Genomic DNA, 21,706 nt, shown 5'->3' on the forward strand with positions numbered 1-21,706 from the left:
GAGACTTTATGGGTATTGAAATGCCCTAGTTTATTGTACTTGTACGTTTTATTCTCTCCATGTAAACTCAACATTGTACTTGAACTATTACATGAGTACTTGAACTTTATGTGGAGACATAAAAGTGGATCAGGTTCGAGTAAATAGTCAAAATGATCTATAGTATATGAATAAGGTTGGGTACCTTATTCTGGTAACACTATGGGATGCGGTCTACTTTGTAGTTGTTACAAAGATTTGTAAAGTGCTATAAACGAAGTGATCCTAATTCGTACATGTTATGACATGAGGAGTGGGGGCGTCCTATGCAATGAGTTTTTATAAGATCGGACCAAGAAATAAGTCACTCTTACTTTATAACGTTGTTTACTGTATAAGACTGACGATTTCACTTAGATGACCTAGGTAACTCAATCTTAATCCTGAGCTAACTATGAACTCTTGTTTATTTGGGATTATCCTTAGATTTGCATAGGTAGAGTTGGTTCAATAGTGCCGGCTCAATAAGCCTCCCATTTCAGGGGTAAGACTGAATAGATAGTTGGGGACATAGGTGCAAGATGGAATTCACGCCTACCCAATTTAGGGATAGGAGAAAGGTTGTTCTCTCAAGTAGTGAATCCAGGTCTTGAACAAAGGGTCCCACCCTCTCACTGGGCTGAGAGAGTTTTGGTTTAGTGACTCAATCACTAACCAGTTATTCATTAGAGGATCAATAGGAACTTGGACATAATATATCTACAGTGAGGGGAGTGCAACTATGGGCTTTAGTGGAGTGACTCATTAGTTAACAATGGAGGTTAATTTAGTGTAATGAGTTTAGTCAATTAATCTCGAATCATTAGAGCCCTTGATTTGTAGGTCCGCGAGGTCCCTCTACTAGCTCGTAAATGGATTAGCTTTAAAATAGCGTGATAAGTTAATTTGAAATGCTCAAATTAGAATTAAAAGGAATTAGTTATTATATGAAATATAATTACATGTTTAGTTAAACAGATTAGGAGAATTAATATTTAAATATGATTTAAATATATGAAGGTGGATTTGTGTAAAAATTAATTTAATATTTGATATTAAATTAATTAGAATTATTTAAATTGTTTAAATAATTATATATTAATTTTATTAGAAAAATTAATTTTGTAAAATTAATAATAATATTTTGATTTTTGAAATCAAGTTGAATTTTAAATCCAAAACTGAAAAAGACAAAAACACGAAATGGAAAAATGGTTTTTCCATTAAAGCCTTCATCTTGCTCACATGAAATCCACTCTCTTTGGCTTCAATAACTCCAAGCATGAGCTGCATCTCATGCAGCCATCTTTTTTGCATGATAGCCTGCAATATATTGAGAAGAATGGAGTGGAATTGAGGCATGCGAAATATAGAGTTTTGCTAATCGTATTGAAGAAAGTTGTTCTTCAAGCAGTGGTGACAGTGAGCTCTTCTCCAATTTACCTTCATTCAAGCTTATTTTGAGTCCCACAACTCAATCTAAAGTTCCAAGAGAATAGTGGGGAAGATTTTGAGGTGGTCTACAGCAAGGTTTGGAGAAGTTTGCAGCTGAGGATCAAAAGTTGAAAAGTTCTATAAAGGTATGACTTCAAACCCTCTTATATTAGATGAGCATGCTTTAGTTTTTACCAAAATTAATGAATTAGAATGCTTATTGATCCTTTTTACCTTCAATGCTTGCTGATACAATCCAACAGATTTTATCTTATTTTATTCATTTTTTTAATGTTAAATTTGGATTAAATTTTTTTTATCCCGATTAGGATTTCACTTATTATTTTATACATATTATCATCTAACAAACTAAATATTTCATTTAAATTTGATCATTTTTTGTATTTTTTAATCACATTTTATTCATTATCATCTTATTATAATATTATGCCATTAATTTGTCTTTTTGACAAACAAATAAGTATTTACTTTTGCAATCTCACTGTTTTTGTTATGCCTCTACAATGAGTTAAGCTTATTTCTTAGGTTTGTGGTTAATGGAGTTATAAATACAGTGTAAGTATTAAAGCTTAAATGAAAATGGAATTATGAATACAACGTAATTGTAAATAAACGAGCTCTCTTCCTGAATTCTCTCTCCTGAATTATATTTGAATTTATATTTTATTATCAAATTAGATTTTATTTAACTACTTATCGAATTAATCATAATAAACAAAAACTTCCTAATTTTTCTCTCCAAATTATATTTGAATTTATTTTTTATTATCAAATTTGATTTTATCTAACTAACTTTTGATTTATTTAAATATTTGTTCCAAATTGAATTGTACCTAAATATTGTTATTATTGGAAATATATTTCACGAGTATATTCTATACAAAGAAGTATGCTGAATACAACTTCAGGGGCTAAGAATAGACACCAACCAACCCCTAAAGTCTCTAACCTTCTTAACCACAAAGACTAAGTCTCTAACCTTCTTAACCATAAAGGCTAAGTCTCTAACCTTCCTAACCACAAAGACTAAGTCTAAATAGTTATACATTTAACACCCTCCCTCGAACTCAAGGTATGAATCAACTTGAGTTTATTAAGCAGAAGGAAGCGCACAGAGAATAAAACTTTGGTGAAAGTATCAGCAGGTTACTCAGTAGTAGAAACAGCTCGTAAAATAAGAGTTTTACTCTGAAGATGATGTTGGAAAAAATGACAGTAATTTTCAATATGCTTGGTACGCTTATGAAAAGCATCATTGTGAGCAATCTGGATGGCACTATGATTGTCTCAATGAAGGATAGTGGTAGACAGCTAAGGAACACCCATATTAGCAAGAAGCCAGCGAAGCCACAATAACTCTGATATAGCATAAGCCAAGGCACGATATTCAAATTCTGTACTAGAGAGACAACACTCTGTTTCTTATTCCGCCAAGAAATAAGAGAATCGCCAAGGTAGAAAAAATAACTTGAAGTAGAACATCAGTCAGTAGGATTACCAGCCCAATTAGTGACAGAGTAGCCAGATAAAACCAGGGATGACTGTGATGAAAAATGAAGGCCATGTTCTAGAGTCCAGGAAGAATACGGAGAACAGCAGTAAAATGAATGGTTCGAGGGGCAGCCATGAATTGACTTACAATGTGAACAACATATGCAATGTTGGGAAAAGTCACTGTTAGGTAAATTAGGCTACCAATAAGTTGACAGAAGAGAGTGACATCTTCAAAAGGAACGCCATCAAACGGAGTCAGACGAACACTAGGATCGAGTGATGTCGGGGTTGTAGCAGAGCTAATGATCCCGAAATGCACCAATAAGTTTGAAGCATATTTCGCTTGAGACAATGAATAGCCAGCAGTGCTCATTGATACCTCAAGACCAAGAAAGTAACTAAGGGAACCCAAATCCTTCATCTCAAAGTGTTCGCCAAGGTAGTATTGCAAATAAAAAAATAGTTTGAGGATTATCTCCAGTAATAGTCATATCATCAACATATAGAAGAAGAAGAACAATACCATGGTCCGTCTGATGTGTAAAAAGTGTCGTGTCATAAGGACTCGATGTAAAACCAAGTTGAACAATGGTGGAGCTGAAAGTTGCAAACCAGGCCCGCAGGGTTTGTTCAACCCATACAATGCTCGACGAAGAAGGCACACTTTCTAAGATGGTGGAGAGATACCTAGGGGTGATTGCATGTAGACTTCCTCAAATAAAGCTCCATTAAGGAAAGCATTCTTGACATCCATTTGAAATAGAGAGCACTGTTTGGTTGCAGCAATGGCTAAGAGACTTCTAATGGATGTCATCTGGGCCACAAGTGTAAAGGTTTCTTCATAATCAATCCCATATTCTTAAGAGTATCCTTTTGCCACCAGTCGGGCTTTATATCATTCAATAGGACCATGAGAGTGAGTCCTGATCTTGTAAACCCACTTGCAACCAATAGACTTATTACCAGAAGGTAAGTCAACATAGTCCCATGTATGCATCTTGTCTAAGGCCTGGAGTTCATCACTCATAGCTTGCTGTCACAGAGGGTTAGTATTCGCCTCATGGAAAGAGGTAGGTTCAATCAAGTAACTGGTAGTGGAAAAACAATGAAAATCTCGAAGGTGAGCAGGAGATGCCCTTACAAGAGTGGAGCGTCGAATAGGAGAAGCAAGATCAGGTGTAGGTTCAGACTCCATAGGTGAGACAAATGACGAATCGGGATCGACAATGACGGGCTCAGATTGCTCAAGCTCAGTATCACGAAAAGGTGCAGATGAAGGAAAAAGATCAACAGACTCATTAGGAAGAAAGAGATGAGGACCTAAAAGAAAAGCATAAAAGGTCGAAAGACTATAAAACATTGTATGCTCCCAGAAAGTGACATGACGAGAGATGCACACTCTATTTGAAAGAGCATCCCAACAACGAAAACCTTTATGCTCGGTTCCGTAGCCAAGAAAGCAACAAAAACGCGCACATGGTTCTAATTTGGTATGTTCATAGGGATAGAGAAGGACAAAACATGCACAACCAAAGACTTTGAGGGTAGAGTAATCAAGAGGAGTATCGTATAACAATTCAAATGGAGGAACATTATAAAGGACGGACGAAGGGAGACGATTGATTGTGTAGACAGAAGTAAGGGTAGCCTCTCCCCAAAATTCGGTAGGACAGGAGGCAGACAGGAGATGAGCTCGAACAGAATCCAAAATGTGGCAATATTTACGCTCCACTCACCCATTCTGTTGAGAGGTATGGGGACAAGAGCGTTGGACAAGAGTGCCTTGCTAAGTGAGAAAGGAAATAAGTTTGGAATACGAAGAGATCTGATTATACGAGATAACTGAGTGTGAACCATATTAACAAAATCAAGATATATTTGAGGTAAGGTAGAACAATGTTTAAGAAAATATATCCAGGTGAATCGAGAATAATCATCAATAAGCAAGACAAAATAGCAATATCCAGTAACAGTAGAAGTAAGAGTAGGACACCAAATGTCAGAGTGAATTAAGTCAAAAGGCTTATTGCATATAGAATTGGACTAAGAAAATGATAATGCAGGTTATTTAGCAAGTTTGCAATTCACATAATCAAAGCAAATAAACTTGGAAACATTATTCAAATTTTTACTAGAAATCAAATGATGAAATTTTTCAAGAGAAACATGACCAAAACGAAAACGCCACTAATATATAGCAGAGTCGGTGACAGAAGAATAAAGAAAGCAAGAAGGCAGCTAAAGTGATGTAAGTTCAAACAATCTTCTCACTTTGCTACTGACACCAACTTTCTGTCCCTTCCGTGGATCTTGAACCTGACACCCAGTAGAAGGAAAAAAATACTGTTAAACCAAGATCACAGAACTGTTCGACCGAGGCAAGATTAAAGGTTAGGTTTGAAACACAATAAGTATTGGAAAGTTGGAGTGTGGGAGTGTCGATGGATCCAATATGGGATATGGTCATACAATTACCGTCGGCAGCATAGATGGGAATAAGGGATCTGGCAGGAGTGGGTATAGTCAAAAGGGAAAAATCAGAAGTCATATGATTGCAACATGCAGAAATAAGAAGCCACCGATTACCTGTAAAAATCGCAAGGGCGGAAGAATTTGATGAAATCACCTGTATAAGCAAGTCTTGCAAATCACTCAGCTGAAAATTAGACTGAGAAGGTTCAGAATCAGTAGAGGAGACGACAGTAGCAGCAGAGGCATAACCAGGCTTACTAACATGTCTTGTCTTTGAATAATGTCCTAGAGATCGAGGTGTCGTATAGGACAGTTGTCCCGAATATGCCCACGTTTGTGACAATATTTACACTCGATTTTTAGACAGTCAGCAAATTTATGCCCAATGAGCTTACAATTTCTAAAGAAGAGAGCTCCAAAGGCACCAGGCAGATGAATGCTTGCAAGCACCATCGTCTTAAAAATGTTAAAGTAGCTACCCAACAAACAATGATAGGAACGGAGGCTCGGTGAACCGTGTGAGGAAAGGAGGCTTTGATGAACTGTGACATAAACATAGGATATGAAATCAACAGTCACAAACGACAAACCTGCAAGACAGAAACTCGTGAAGGAAGGTTGAGTCATAGATCTTGCTCTTTAAGACGTTTCATGGCTCTGTCCAGTGTGCAAGCAGTTCATAGAGGATGCCATGCCTCCACAGGATAAAATAACCCAGATGAATACCTGTCTCGATCGGAACTGCATTTGAAGCCGATCGAAATTCTCACACCCCTCTAGACATAAACTCGTGAAGGAATGATGAGTCGTGGATCTTGCTCTTTAAGACATGCTCTGTCCAGTGTGCAAGCAGTTTGTAGAGGATGTCATGCCTCCATAGGATAAAACAACCCAGATGAATACCTGTCTCGATCGGAAGCTGACTGTGCTCGGAAAACTTAAAAGGAAAGGAGAAGAAAAGTAGGGAGGTTCTCACACCCCTCTAGACTGTCTGTGCTCGAAAAACTTGAAAGGAAAGGAGAAGAAAAGAAATACGATTGATGGTTCTGCCTCTTTCTGAAGCACTGAAGGCAATTTATAGGATGAAAATAATTATTTTTAAAATAAAATCGTCTTAAAAATGTTAAAGTAGCTACCCAAAAAACAATGATAAGAACGAAGGCTCGGTGAACCGTGTGAGGAAAGGAGGCTTTGATGAACTGTGACATAAACGTTGAGTATGAAATCAACGGACAGAAACTCGTGAAGGAAGGTTGAGTCGCGGATCGGATCTTGCTCTTTAAGACGTTTCATGGCTTTGTCCAGTGTGTAAGCAAATAATGGTTCTGCCTCTTTCTGAAGCACTGAAGGCAATTTATAGGATGAAAATAATTATTTTTAAAATAAAACCCTTTGAGTATGAAATCAACGGACAGAAACTCGTGAAGGAAGGTTGAGTCGCGGATCGGATCTTGCTCTTTAAGACGTTTCATGGCTTTGTCCAGTGTGTAAGCAAATAATGGTTCTGCCTCTTTCTGAAGCACTGAAGGCAATTTATAGGATGAAAATAATTATTTTTAAAATAAAACCCTTTGCGACACATGGAATGATCACTATACCCACATTTGTCTACCTCCTCACCCTAAAACTTAGTTACCCTTGGGGCCCAACTTCATAAGGAAGGGTAGGGGTAAATAAGGAGGCATCTCCTTGTTGATTTAATCAATATGGGATTCTCCACTTTCTTTTTTCTTCATTAAAAAATAAATTTTCACCAACAGAGTTCCATGCCTTGTTCAATCATACAAACAATATGTTGTACATAGTAGGTTTGTGCCAACTGTGACGATAATTTTACAAGTTCATACACTGAAATCTATGGTCTTCGAAGAGAACATTCTTATGTGATACCATTGTGCGGAAGTGCAGCTACTCTTGAACTTGAATTTGTATGATGGTTATGTTGTATCAATAAGCTATTGTTGCTTTCTCGTATTTACGGTCACGGTTCGAGTAATATAGACATATGTGTTCCTATCTTGGATCAATGCAACTTTTTTTTTTTATACTCTGTTAGGTACAAAGACAAAGTACACATCATAACAGAGAGACTTCCTCTTATCATTGATTATGATAGTCTCCTTTCAACATACAATGAGTTATTTATTGATTTATCCTTTGTTGTAGTTCTGTAGAAGAATGAGAAGGTAGATATTGCATTTTGGCCTTAATCTTGTAAACCAAGTTTGTTTAAATTTTGATGACAATAGTACATATATGTATGTACGTACGTGTAGTATCTATTATGTTTAGATATTTTTTCAATTTAATTTTGTATGCGGGTGATTTTTAAATTAAAGTTGGTCGATAATAACTTATGTGATGTAATAATAGCTAGAAGAGAAAAACGCCATTTAAAAGATGAAAGTTCACACTCAAAGTGGGAGAAATTTCAACTTTTTATTTTGTTATTATTATTTTTTAAATCTTAAAATACTTTTCTTTTCCTCTTAGGTAAAAAAACGTATATATGAGGATAAATTATTAAATATATCTATGAATAATGCTTTTTTTTTTCTTTTGACAATATGAATAATGAACTTTGTAGCTTTAGAATTTCGAACAAATTTTTTGCTACCACTCTAGGCCCAAATTTCCAAGGGAAATTGTAAAAATAAAATATAGAGGTATTTTGAAACAAATTTCTATCATTTTTTTTTTAAATGCCTTTTTAATTTGAGGTTCTTGATTTAGTTTCTATTTACTATTTATGTTTCAAAATATTATACCGTTTTTAAATTTGAGTTTTATTTCATTTTGGTTTATAACTTTCAAAATGTTATAATTTTGTCCTCGAAATTTGAATTTTGTTTTAACATGGTCATTAAGCTTCAAATTTTATAGTTTTAAAATCAATTTTTGCCTAAATTCTCACTTTCAATATTTGACTTAATGTCTACAAATCAATTTAGAAGAATTTAAAGAATTTTAATTAATTAAGTCCCTGTTTGGTAATTTTTTGTTTTTATTTTTGAAAATTAAGTTTATTTTCTCCCCATTTCTTACAAAGATTTGCACATTTCTCAACTACAATGGTTGAATTCTTAGCCAAATTTTAAATTCTAAAACAAGTTTTTAAAAGTTATATATTTTTTTAAAGTTTTAAAAAATTGACTTGGTTTTTTTTAAATCATTGGTAAAAGGGGATAAAATAAAGAAAAAAATTTGAAGGTGATAGTGTCTATAGACTTAATTTTTTTTTTTTTTTTTTAAAAAAAGATCAAATGATTATGAATCGAGTCTAAATTTCACTATTTTTCATCATTGTTAAATTTAAATTTAAAAATTCACTTCATAATTATTTTAAATTAATTAGTAGGTATTAAAATCAAATACTAAAAGTGAGTATTTACTTTTAAAAAAAAAAATCGAAGTCAAAGTAAATATTGAAATTTAGGTATCATATTAAAATATAACTCAAATTTCGATGGAAAATTTGTAAATTTTGAAAGCTAAAAACTGAAATGAAATCAAATTAAAAACTTAAAAACTAAATAGAAATTTAGAAACCAACGTTAAAGACTCAAATCTAAAAAAGTATTTTTCATTTTTTTCTTTTTCTTTTAATTAACTATATCTAAAGTTACCTCACTTGGCGGTGTAAGGTACAAATTTAAATTAGATAAACGAAGGATAAAAGTGAAATCGTTCTATAAAATAATAAAAATAATTTTAAACAAATGAAATATCCTATCTTATAAAGAAAAGGGTAATAATGAGAATTTACAAAGGGCGTCGACGAAGGTCGGCGGCTGGGCGAGCGTGCAAATTGCTATATATAAAGCGCCTGCCCTACAGCCCGGCCCAAGCCCAAGTATTCGTCTCAGCGTACCCAAGTTCTCGTCGAGGGTCATCGAACCAAAATCCCTCTTCTTCCTCAATCCTCTTCTCTCAGTCTCAGCAACCTCAACTCGCTTTCTCTCTCCTCAATCAAGGCCATCGCCGGAAGGCAGAAACTCACCTTTCTTCTTGTCGGAGGCCGTCGACGATCTACGCGTTACGGCGTCTATTTCCTAGTTGTAGAAACGAAGTCGGTTTCCTCTTCTGTCGTTGTAGTTTAGAGGTTCGTTTTCTTTAACTTTCTCTTTCTTCGTAGTTGATGCAATTTAACCTAGAATCTGGAAGTTGATACTGTTATTCTTGTCTCCGTTGGTGAGAATCGTAATTTATTATGCTATTACCTGCTTATTTGCTAATGCTTCATGTTCGTCTGGAACGGAGATGTTATTTTAGCATTCCGAAGATTTTAGTTATTTTAGAGTTCATAGAGAATGATCTCTCTTTGGATAGTCATTCTGTAGAATATTAATGGTGTTTTTCTTCTCTCCGCGGTGAGGATCTCAATTTTAAATGCTACAAGTTATTTCTTCTCTTTTGCTTCATATTATTATGGAGCTGGAGAGCTGATTCTAGCACTCAGATTATCTATTCGTACTCTAGACTTGGCAAAGAATGATTTCTCTATAAACACGGAGTCATTGAGTTGAATATCGGTTGTGTTATTCTAGTCTCTGGTCGTGAGGTTGTGATTCCTTATGCTATAAATCATTTCTTCTTATGCTTCATATTCGCGTGGAACTGGAGATCTCTCTGCAGCACTCCCAGGATCTTGTGGGTTTTTTTTTTTTTTTTAAATGATTTCTATATGGACTAGTCATTGATTTGAACTTTAAAGAGTATTGTCGGGGATTATTTTGATTATAGTTTGATTTCCAAGTTTGTTTTATCGGAATGAAGTATGGTATTATAGGCATTCAAATTTTGTATTATTTAGGCGACTTTCAAGTTTATAGTCACAACTCACATGGTCACATTGGTTCCAAGTTCTGGATTTCTTTGAAATCAAATCAATTCGGTAGTTATATAATTGATAACTTTGCTCCTTTTCTTTTGCAGTTTTTGTTTAGGTTTAAATACCACTTTGGTCATGTACTTTCATAAAAGGTCCACTTTAGTCATGTACTTTGATAAAAGGTCCATTTTGGTCCCGTACTTTTAAAAGATTCATTTTGGTCTCTATACTTTTGGAAAAGGTTCATTTTGATCCTTGGTGTTAGTGTGCTGTTAAAAATGTAACAGAATTATGAGTTGACATTTTTATGAGATGATTAGGTGCCACGTGGTCATTTTAAACTGGATGGGGTCAGGTCCCATTAAATCCCAACTACATTTGCTTTGATTATGGTTTATTATTCAGGCCCCTCTTCGTGATTTCAATTGCAGTTCGCAGGTAGCTGGTTTTTTATTTTCCATCTCAATCTTCTGGTTTTTTTTTTTTTTTTTTTTTTTTTTAAATTTTCTATCTCAATCTTCTAGGTTTTTTTTTCCATCTCAATCTTCTACATCCGTTTGGGACCCTTTTCACAACGCTTTAGACTTCTCATTCAAAATCAATCTAGGGTAAGCCTCTTATAAAAAACGCCACCTCATAATTTTGTTACTATTTTAACCACACACTAACACCAAGGACCAAAATGAACCTTTTTAAAATACAGGGATCAAAATGAACCTTTTATGGAAATACAAGGACCAAAGTAGTCTTTAAACTTTTTGTTTATTATCACGCTGGAAGCAAATGATTATTTGAATTGACCATTGGATTGGTCTAAGCAGACTTAACCCCTGGGGTTCAACTCACTAGCAAAACACTTTTAATTCGAAGGTATTTATACATACACTGCATTGGAAGCAGTTGATTGGAACATTATATGCAAATATTAAATAAGTTTAATGACAATAGAAATATAAAAAAAAAAAAAATGCTGTTTTAAGGTAGTATTTCTTGAAATAAATTAACCTCCCAACTAGTTTCACCTGTTTTTGTGAGCGAACTAGAAACACCTTCCCTCCTTTCCTCTATAAATTGAAACTTATTCTTCTGGGAAGATTTCAGCTTCTTTTTGTTATAATTTGATCAGAGTTCAATGGTTCTTCTTTAACTTAAAGCCCCTTATTTGTTAGAGAGTTTAATTTCCTCCATTTTTCTGCAATAGATAAGTCTAATCTGTGTTAATTTAATAGTATTTTAAATAAAGGTGTTTGTTAGTTGATCTTTCATGGGCTCTGCAGGGTCCCTATTAGGCAGCCAAAAATTATGGCAACTCTGAAAGACCTTCTTCCTGCTGCAAAATCAACAACTGTGACACACTATGATCACTCAAATGATCCATGGTTCAAGCAGCGGTTTAGTTCATCAGAAGCAGAGCAAACTTCTGTTGCTAAGGCCAATCCTGTGCCGCCTTACTTGAAGCGTAGTGGCTTTGTTCCACGGAGAGCAGAGGATTTTGGAGATGGTGGTGCTTTCCCAGAGATTCACATTGCTCAATACCCGCATGACATGGGTAGAGACAAATCATCAAAGCCTGGATCAAAGATTCTTCCTGTTACCGTAGATGCTCATGGAAATGTTGCATATGATGCTATTGTCAAACAGAATGAAAATTCTAGAAAGATTGTTTATTCACAACACAAAGACCTCATTCCAAAGATCTTGAAAAATGACGAAGAGAGTGATGAAGATGAAGAGTTGCAGAAAGAGATTGAAGAAACAACCGAGGAAACAAAGTCTGCACTTGAAAAAATAGTGAATGTAAGATTGAGTGCAGCTCAGCCTAAAAATGTAGCCAAGCAATCATCAGATTCAAAATTTATCAAGTATAAGCCATCTCAGCAGTCGGCAGCTTTTAATTCAGGTGCCAAGGAGAGAATCATTAGAATGGTGGAAATGTCGGTAGATCCGCTCGAGCCTCCGAAGTTCAAGCATAAGCGTGTTCCTAGAGCTTCTGGGTCTCCCCCTGTGCCTGTCATGCATTCCCCTCCTCGTCCTGTCACCGTGAAGGATCAGCAGGACTGGAAGATACCACCTTGTATTTCAAATTGGAAGAATCCAAAAGGTTATACAATTCCACTTGACAAGCGCCTTGCAGCTGATGGGAGAGGCCTTCAAGAAGTTCAAATCAACGATAATTTTGCAAAGCTATCTGAAGCACTATATGTTGCAGAACAGAAAGCAAGAGAAGCAGTTGCAATGAGATCTAAGGTTCAGAAAGAAATGCTCATGAAGCAGAAGGAGAAGAAGGAGTTGGAGCTTCGAGCCTTAGCTCAAAAGGCTCGATCTGAGAGGACTGGTGCTGCACCTCCTTCTGCAGTTCATTATTCATCTGAGAGGAGCACTGTTGATAGAGATACTTCTGAGATAAATGGGGAGTTTGAGCGTGTTAGAGAAAAGGAGAGAGATTTACCAAAGGAGTCGAGGGAAGAAAGGGAAGAGCGGTTGCAGCGTGAGAAGATTCGTGAGGAACGACGTCGAGAGAGGGAAAGGGAAAGAAGGTTGGAGGCCAAAGATGCAGCAATGGGGAAGAAGAGCAAGATTACAAGAGATCGAGATCGTGATATTAGTGAGAAGGTTGCACTTGGTATGGCTTCTACTGGAGCAGGTAGAGAAGGAGAAGTTATGTATGATCAGAGGCTATTTAACCAAGATAAAGGAATGGACTCAGGATTTGCCACCGACGACCAGTACAATATATACGACAAGGGTTTGTTTACCGCTCAACCCACTCTCTCAACCCTTTACAGACCTAAGAAAGATGCTGACTCTGACATGTATGGAGGTGCTGATGAACAGTTAGACAAGATTATGAAAACCGATCGCTTCAAACCAGACAAGTCATTTTCAGGCACTGCAGAAAGGTCTGGACCTAGAGACAGACCGGTTGAGTTTGAAAGAGAAGTCGAAGAAGCTGATCCATTTGGACTCGATCAGTTCTTGACTGAAGTGAAGAAAGGTAAGAAAGCTATGGATAAAGTTGGCAGTGGTGGGACAATGAGAGCCAGTGGTGGTTCATCAATGCGTGACGGCTACGATGGCGGTTCGGGTAGAACTCGCATTGGATTTGAAAGAGGGCATTAGGAGGTACAAATACACTCAGTTTTATCTTGTATTTGAATTATATTATGAGTTGGGTTCTGTAATTTTCTAGTGGTACTCATACAAACTGCTTCTAAATTGTGGGTAACATATATATTTGTTTCTGCCTTTAATTTATTGCTATTTTATTCCATATTTTTTCTCGAAGATCTCTCATTCATTTGGATTGAATTTTTCTTTGCAACAGCCCAACAGGTGGAAAAGTTGGCATCCCGATCAGAAGGAGACTTTTCGTAGAAAATGGTGCCAAAATTTCCACGTTTAACTTGGAGGCCTTGAGGTGACATTTTTACTTAATATTCCTTGTTTTAACATAGTGATATTCTTATTAATGAATGAATCATTCACTACATTTTCTTGAGTTGGTCCAACTTGATCAAGATATTTCTTCTCTGTTTTCCATTGTTGTTTCTCTCTTATTTTCTTTCCTTTCTTTCCTTTTTGTTTTTCTTACCCTTTATCTAAAAAATGCTTGAATGTTACATTATTATCCTTGATTTTTCTTAAATGTTTCAATAAAAGTATATATTTATTTGAAAGTTGGATGAAAATTGAGACTTGAAATTGTATTGGCAGTGTGATGCGGAACAAAATTAGTACTTGATCAAGTACTGCCACACCGTCTCAAGTCATCATTATAGTTCGTCTAAATTTAATTCAAAATTTTGAAGGATTTCTAACTCAAAATAGTTTTGAAATATTTATGAGGTTAAGGGTTATTGCAATGTTCAAAGTTTGGGAGGTATTTTTGCAATAGAAATTATAGGAATTTCTGTGTTTGCTTTTCAAGCGAGTACAATCACAATCTGTTCTTTTTTTGGGATTGCGGTACTCCCTCTTATAGCCATGAATTTGCATGCATTCGAACTTTCAAAATGCATTTTGTTTTTGGTGTTTTTTAATTTACTGTGATGTTTGGAAGTAATTTTAAAATTGTCAAAAACATTTTTGTCATTTTCACCGATTTTGAGTAATTAAAAGTATGTTTTAGAAATATTTTAAATATGACAAAATTAATTTTTGACCATTTCAAAATCATTTTCAAACGACAAAATCCAAATGAAATTTACCATTTGGATCTTAATTCTACATATCATTTTTTTTTGTTGAACAAATCCCAAGTTGGATTGAGATTTGAATATCTGTTATGTGATTGATGATCAATCATCTTCTTCGGCAGCATACTATATACCGTTGTGCATTTTAATTAACCTAATCCGTCTTTTAGGATGGCTCGTTATCTTCCATGTCGATCAGGTTTCTTTTCTTCAATGACGAATTGGATCAACAGGGAAATCACTTCAAACACTATAAAGTCCACGAAGGAAATAGAAAGAAAACAGAGAAGAGACCGACTTTGTATCATTTTTCTCTACTGTTCTTTATTAACCCTTCTTTAGGAAAATAACAAAGCAAAGAAATCGTTGACGATTGTCACAACCGATGTATCGGAAAGTTCCAGCAAGAAAGTTATAAAATTATTAAGAAACGTAGGAGGATATGAAAGCCAGGGGTTCGTTGATTTTGGAGGGCGATATATCAAATAATGATTGTGTTTAAAAGTATATGAGAATGTTAACAAAATTTTATGATAATAAATTAACTTTGTATTTTGTCAAAATTAATCATGGACATTACAATAATTTCAATTTAAGATTTTGAGTAAAATTCATTATATTACTATCGAATAGTAATTAATTTATATTAAAGTTACTATATGATTTATTAATTAATAAAACAATCAAATCATTTTTTAAAAAATAAGTATATCATTTTTAATTAAAAATAATGAATTATAATTATTAAAAAATTATCTAATAAAATATTGATTATAATAATAATTAATTAATTATATATATAATTTATTAACGAATTAATACCTAATTAATTTATGAATTTAGAGTAGTTAAATTCAAAAATATAACTTAAATTTTAATATATTTTTCTAAATTATAAATTTAATATTTATATATTAATTAATAAATCAATATTAAGAGCGGAAAGAGAATAGACTTTAAGAAAACTCACATTTTTAGAAATTCATTAGTATATAATGTATGAAATAATCTATTCTCGAGTTTTTTCTTCAATCCAAACGTCTCCTAGGTTTAAATACTATGTTTACTTGAAACTTTTATTTTCTATGCACAATCAACTTTTAAATTTATAATTGACGCTACAATGCTTTCCTCTTCCTTTTTTTTCTTTTTTTGGTTAATTGCTGCTGTTTTGTTTTTTTTAATATAGAATTGCTTGACAGATGTTTAATGACAGTTTCTTGGTTTTTATTTTCCCGAAAACGTAACTAACTGTTTCTTTTCCTTAAAAATATAAGAATAATCTATAAAAACATTTTTGAAGGTTGGTTTCTCAGGCCTCATTTGATCCTTATATAAGTGGGTGATTTAAAAGCGAGAAAGATACATTAGAGAGATAAGGAAGAAGGTGAGTCGGTTTGTTATACTTAAGATAATTACATTCAAACCATTCAAAACACAGGGCAAAAAGATTTCGAAAATCTGAATCTTGTTCATAGAGACTTGTTCTTTTACTTTTAAAATTCACTTGCAATTTTATAACTTTGGAAAACAAAACAGCGATGAATGGACATCAACGGACATAGTTAAGTATTTTATCTACACTATCTTATTAGAAAAATATTTTATTTCTGTAAAACTTAAGAATACTGAACATCGCCGTTTTGCTTTTCAAAGTTATGAATTTAAAAATTGCAAGTGATTTAAAAGTAAAAGAAAAGGTTTCCAATATAACTCTACAACTTCAAATAGCTATAGATACATCAACTCACGTAAATAATTTAAAGTCACACGTGCCTGATTTATTTTTTTTTTATTTTTTTTGGAATATTTTGTCGAAAGAAAAAAAAAAGAACTAAAACGAAATAACATTTGCTTTTGGAAAATTCATGAATAATACGACTTTCAAGGTTATGAATATAATTTTGATCGATAATGAAAGACAGTTTTCAGATTCAAAGAAAACAGTTCCTTTTTTTCTTTAAATACAAGTGAGCGGATGTAAAGCATTCACCTGGCCAAGAGCAAAGACCTAAGCTAGGTTGCATTGTCACATACGACAGCATTTGTAGCACTTGTGCGGTTCTTGCCCTTGGTTTTATTGCTGCTGCTGCTGTTTTCCTTTGGGTATGAAGGGACAAAAATGACATTTTCTAGCTGCCCACTCGGAAAATTTTACAATACATAAAATAAGACATTAAACTTGCATCTGACCTCAATCTTCCACGAAAAAAAAGGGAGGAACAATCGTAAGAGACACTTTTAGAGAATGGACATTGAAAACTTCTATTAACTCTCCCGTTTCAAACTTCACAAACAAGCTTTTGCACTCATAATATGCAAAATTTGGTTAGATGAGTACTCTAATTATTGAACGCAGAACCCTTTAAGAATAGAGCAGGGAAGAAGTCAACAAACAGATAAACTCATTCAGCTTGTATCTCCCTCTCCTGTTTAACATCATTTATCCATAATTTACCTGCCGAACCGACCCATAACAATGAAAAAGAATTAAATTCAGATAATCAATTTATTTAAGCTCCATTTTAAAATCAATATAAATACTACTTTCACCTATAGGTTTCTTTGTATTGTTATTCTCGTCCGTTTTAAAAAACCAAAACCAAATTTTAGAAACTAAAAAAAATTGGTTTGCAAAAACTTATTTGTTTTTTGAATTTGACTTTTAATTCAAACATTTCTTCGAGAAATATGAGAATCATAGTATGTAATTTAGAAAATAACAAGCATAAATTCCAAAACCAAAAAACTATTTAAAAGAACAATCATTACCAACGGGCTTTAGTATTTAACTTAAGGAAATTCAGTCTCAGTCTGCTAATATTTTTCACTTTCCAGTTTTACTCAATCTTTTGATTGGTTTTATATACATGTTAAAAGAGAGATCTTTTATAGCCATCTCTGTTAAAATGTCGAACAAAATTAACACAATCGGAACTTCAAACATTAGGAGATAAATCTATAATCAACAGACAAAAATAGAAAACAACTCATTTTTACAAAATACCCTTAATAATTATAATTGGTTTCAGTTTTGCTCATGATGTTTTAACCAATAATACTCGATCTTTAAGTTTGTATTGGGTATTTTAATGAACGTACTGTCAGAATTTTTCCTGTTTAACAAATTAAATCAAAAGATATCAAAGAAAGAAAGTTTTAAAACATTAATTGCAAAATTAAGATTAACTAAAACAATGAAAGAATGAGTGGAGGCATGTTACTTGTATATTATGGCTGTCCATGAGAAGCTGCATTTTGGTCTCAAAAGTTCTTAGTAAAGATCTCCGAATCAATTTGCTGTATGTTTGGGAAGATCTCTCTTAGTCTGGCACTATAGTTGGGAGTCTTTGCCTGCAAACAGACCATCAATTTTTATTTAGATATCATGAAAGAAAGTTGAATATGTTTGACAACTCAGGACAAAATGCCAAGCAGAAAGATCCATTCAATATGTATGGCTGCTGAAATAACTAAAATGAACCGAAGACCCAAGATTAAGCTCATAAACACTACTTCTATCCTATAAGCCTTTTTTTTAAAACTTTGTTATCACTTTAAACCAATATTTTAAAAAACCAAGCTAAAATTTGAAAACGAAAAAGGTAGCCCCATTTGAGAATGATTTAGGCTCCATTTGATAACTATTTAGGAAAATTATCCTTATTTTATCACAATTTCTTTCTCACAGTTTTCGAATTTCCTAGGTAAAGAATTGGATTCTTAGCCAATTTCCAAAGACAAAAAATTACTTTATCTAGGTTTCAAATTTTGGTTTTAATTTTGTAAAAAAACTCCTCACATGTAGACAACAAAGGCATAGAAACTAATAGATGATTTAGTGTTTATAGACACACACATAAACACACACAAAAGTTGCCAAATACCAAATGGGGCCTTAATTTTTATTAATTCAATTTTTTAAAAAAAGGACCTGTTCAAGACAATTTTTGTTTTTTATTTTTTATTTTTTGTTTGTAAGCTTATTAAAAATGTTCTTAAAATCCTAGTTAAATCGGACCTTTTAAGAACTATTTGTTTTTAAAGGCCAGTGAAATTTCAAAACTGCCGATAAAGAGAAGACAATTAAAAATATAAACTATTAGTAAATAATTTCATCCTACAACATTACTTGAACAAGATCCATTCTCTTGTTCAAAAGGTTGTACGATTGTGTCCTCTGTGACCTTAATCATCAAAAATTGGTGAGGCATCAAGAGTTTGGACGCTAATGGTCATATCGGCTTACCAAATTGAAAGAAAATTTTCAAGTCATGAATATTTTTGAGTATGAAAACTTACACATGGATTGTTCTCAAGGTAGATGGTTGTTAGTTTCTCTCTTGAACCAGCAACATCCTCAGCAATGGTTTCAAGTGATTCAATTTGGTTGTCGTTAAGCCATAAATCTTCTAAACTGCCAACATTGATCCAATGAGAGGACCAGATTATCACTCTAGAAAAGATAAATATGTTGCATAAGATGGAGCTGGGGAATTCGTTACCATGTCAGATTTTGAATGTCACTCACACTCATTAGCTTATTTGATGAGACATCCAATATCCGAAGATTGACTAAAGTTGAAACACCTTCAATTTTTGAAATTCCATTATGGCTGAGATATAGTTCTTCCAAAGCAACACAGTCCTGATGAGTTAGGCAAAGAATAAAAAAGTTGTTGAAAGTGAACAGCAGTAATTGAATGCACCAGGACGTTTATCTTGCAAAATGAAACAAGAAATATCTATCATATTCAGGTATCATACTTGAAATCCTGTCATTGAAGTCAAACGGTTGCTTTGCAAACTAATTTTCTTGAGACATTTCAGTCCACAAAGGTTTACTGCCTTAATCCGGTTACGCCCTAACCATAGCTCCTTTAAATTGGTTAAGTTTTCAATATTCTCCATTACCTGTAAAGCAGTGTAGAAACTTCAATGAAAATATTATTATCCAAAAATCTTTGGAAAACATGACTATTGTAGAGAATGAGAAACAAACAACATTTTATTTGTTTAATTCTTCAGAAGAGAATGTCTGCTATTATTTTCTAAGCTTTTTTGTTTCACCATGTGCGTTGCGCCTTTAATTGCATATAAAGAATACAATAGGAAATAACGCCTGGATGACCATATATTCACTTCCTACGACCACTTGTAATAATGACAGCTCTTTCCAGAAAGCACAGATAAAATTCATATTGTAGACTAATTGATGCAACAAAAACTTTTAACAAAAGATAAAGAGAGCAAACCCGTAGTCTATTGGAACCAAGCTCAAGAATCTGCAACTGAAGGAAGTGATCTAGCTCTTCCATTTTAGTAACTTCATTCTTAGATACATAAAGTTCCTTCAGTGTATTGGAGACCTTCGACAAGCCATGTAACGAAGTGATTTCGTTGAAAGAAACATCAAATACCAAAAGCTTCTTGAATATGCTCGCATCAGGTATTTTCGTCATTTGATTGTCTCTGAGAACAAGTTCCTACGAAAACAACAAAGATAAATATAGCAGGATCTTGCATTATTTTGGAGTTTTTTCACTTTAACAATCATCGAGTTATATTTTCGACTATATATGATACATAAGACTATAGATATAGCTTTAAAACTCACACTGTACGCATTCAGACAGCAAAAACTAAGCGAAATTAACTCTCTAAAATTGTAATGCGAAGAAATGTTCCGTCGGTTCTGAAATAATTAAAAAAAAAAAAACATGAACGCAACGAAGAACGATTGAATACCTCGAGACCTGAGAGTGCGTTCCAGTGAGAGAGCGATTCAACGGCAGCATCATTGATGAGATTCTGACGAAGAGAGAGCTTCCTCAGGTTCGAGAGCTTTCCAATCCGAGGGTCCAAATTCGAAAGTCGATTTGCAGTCAGGTCCAATTCCGTTAAACTCGAAGGCAACTCGATAGAGTCGAGGTCATGGAGCTGAAAGCTGGTGAGATCAAGAACCGTAGAATTGAGATCAGCCTCCTTCGATTCTAAAACTGGCGATGATTCGGTTGCAGCGGCCATGCGAAACCTAGAGATGCAGACGGCAAAGAAGCTTGGAGCTGAAGCTTGTTTCGCGGAAAAATGGAGCTTCTGCTTGCGCTTGATTGATTGGGAATTCTGAGTTTGCGTTCCAGAAACGATCTCTTTTGGTCTTTTGACGAAGGGAGATTTTGTGTGCTCGAAAAATTGTCGTCAGGGCCCAATTCATCTGATGCGTCTTTCAAAACACTATAAGGCCCAAACTACTTCTTCCAGGCTTCATAGTGTAGCGCGTGACATCCCGATTTTTTTTTTTTTGCCAAAATTTAAATTAATTATCCCAAATTTAATTTAAATTTTTAGACTTAGACGTATTTAAATTAATTACATATTTAGAAGGATTCGATTGATCTCAAATTGATAGATTTTACATAAGTAAGGTAATTTGAGAAATTTATTTATTTAAATTTATTTGATAAGAAATTTGAAGATTTTGGAGTTAATTTATTAAAGGATTTGGGATATTGGGATTATTTTAAATAATTTGAGATTTTATATCCATTTACATTTTGAGATTTGAGGCCGAATAAAAGTTATTTTGAAAAAAAAAATTGGGACTTCAAGTTAAAAGGTTTGAGATATTTTGAGAAAGCAATTAATTTACATTAATATGATAAAGAGATTTAGAATTTTGGTTTTAAATTTATAAAAGGTTTGAAATGTGAAGGGGAATATGAAAAGATTTACCGTGTATATGTATGTATGTGGCTAATTGAAAATTTGAGGTATTTTTAGAAATAAATGAGGAAAAAGGGGTGGCTTTGATAAAAATTAGGGGATGTTTGGTTCACCGACATGAGTTGAGTGGAGTTGGTATAATATAGCAACTCATTGTTTAGCCTACCAACTTTAAATATTGGTGGAGTTGAGTTGGTATATTTTATCAACTTACTCCAACTCTCACTTCTTCCTACGTTTTGAATGGCTCCACCCATCGACCACTATCACACTCCGAGAACTAACTCCGACAATCACCTCCAATGAAAATTCCGGCGATGAAATCCGAACTCCGACAACCACCTCCGACGACAACTCCGGCGACCAACTTCGAGCTCTGACAACGACTCCGACAATTAATTATGGCCTTCGACAACTACCTTCGGTGACCCAACTTCGATGACCACCTTTGCGCTATCAACTCCAATGACCAATTGGCTCCAACAAAAAACTCCGATGACTAACTCCGACAATCACC

The 21,706-nt window shown here is 34.1% G+C and overlaps 1 protein-coding gene and 1 pseudogene across 6 annotated transcripts; one reads left to right on the forward strand and one right to left on the reverse strand.

The window, feature by feature from the left end:
* The first annotated feature begins 9,282 nt into the window (after nucleotides 1–9,282).
* LOC120069706 (SNW/SKI-interacting protein pseudogene) lies at nucleotides 9,283–15,029 on the forward strand (annotated as a pseudogene). Of its 4 annotated transcripts, XR_016530157.1 has the most exons (6): nucleotides 9,285–9,541; nucleotides 10,591–10,708; nucleotides 10,795–10,878; nucleotides 11,548–13,393; nucleotides 13,596–13,688; nucleotides 14,637–15,029. The product of XR_016530157.1 is annotated as an SNW/SKI-interacting protein pseudogene, transcript variant X2 (transcript). The 4 variants fall into 4 exon arrangements; XR_016530158.1 differs by lacking the exon at nucleotides 10,795–10,878; XR_005479637.2 differs by lacking the exons at nucleotides 10,591–10,708; nucleotides 10,795–10,878 and having other exon boundaries at nucleotides 9,283–9,541.
* Nucleotides 15,030–16,321: 1,292 nt separating this feature from the next.
* On the reverse strand, nucleotides 16,322–20,694 carry LOC120069709 (Leucine-rich repeat (LRR) family protein). 2 transcript variants are annotated; one of them, XM_039021500.2, is made up of 7 exons: nucleotides 20,215–20,694; nucleotides 19,722–19,952; nucleotides 19,234–19,380; nucleotides 18,972–19,114; nucleotides 18,769–18,883; nucleotides 17,691–17,820; nucleotides 16,322–16,924 (listed from the first exon to the last, which is right to left on the reverse strand). In XM_039021500.2, exons 1-6 carry the CDS (start codon nucleotides 20,491–20,493, stop codon nucleotides 17,731–17,733), a joined length of 1,005 nt encoding a protein of 334 aa, XP_038877428.1. In that variant the 5' UTR covers nucleotides 20,494–20,694; the 3' UTR covers nucleotides 16,322–16,924; nucleotides 17,691–17,730. The 2 variants fall into 2 exon arrangements, with proteins under 2 accessions (XP_038877428.1, XP_038877429.1); XM_039021501.2 differs by lacking the exon at nucleotides 16,322–16,924 and adding an exon at nucleotides 17,429–17,582.
* Nucleotides 20,695–21,706: the final 1,012 nt, after the last annotated feature.

The sequence above is a fragment of the Benincasa hispida genome, chromosome 6, assembly GCF_027475165.1.
Source record: "Benincasa hispida cultivar pf3 chromosome 6, pf3_genome.v1.1, whole genome shotgun sequence".
Lineage (NCBI taxonomy): Eukaryota > Viridiplantae > Streptophyta > Magnoliopsida > Cucurbitales > Cucurbitaceae > Benincasa > Benincasa hispida.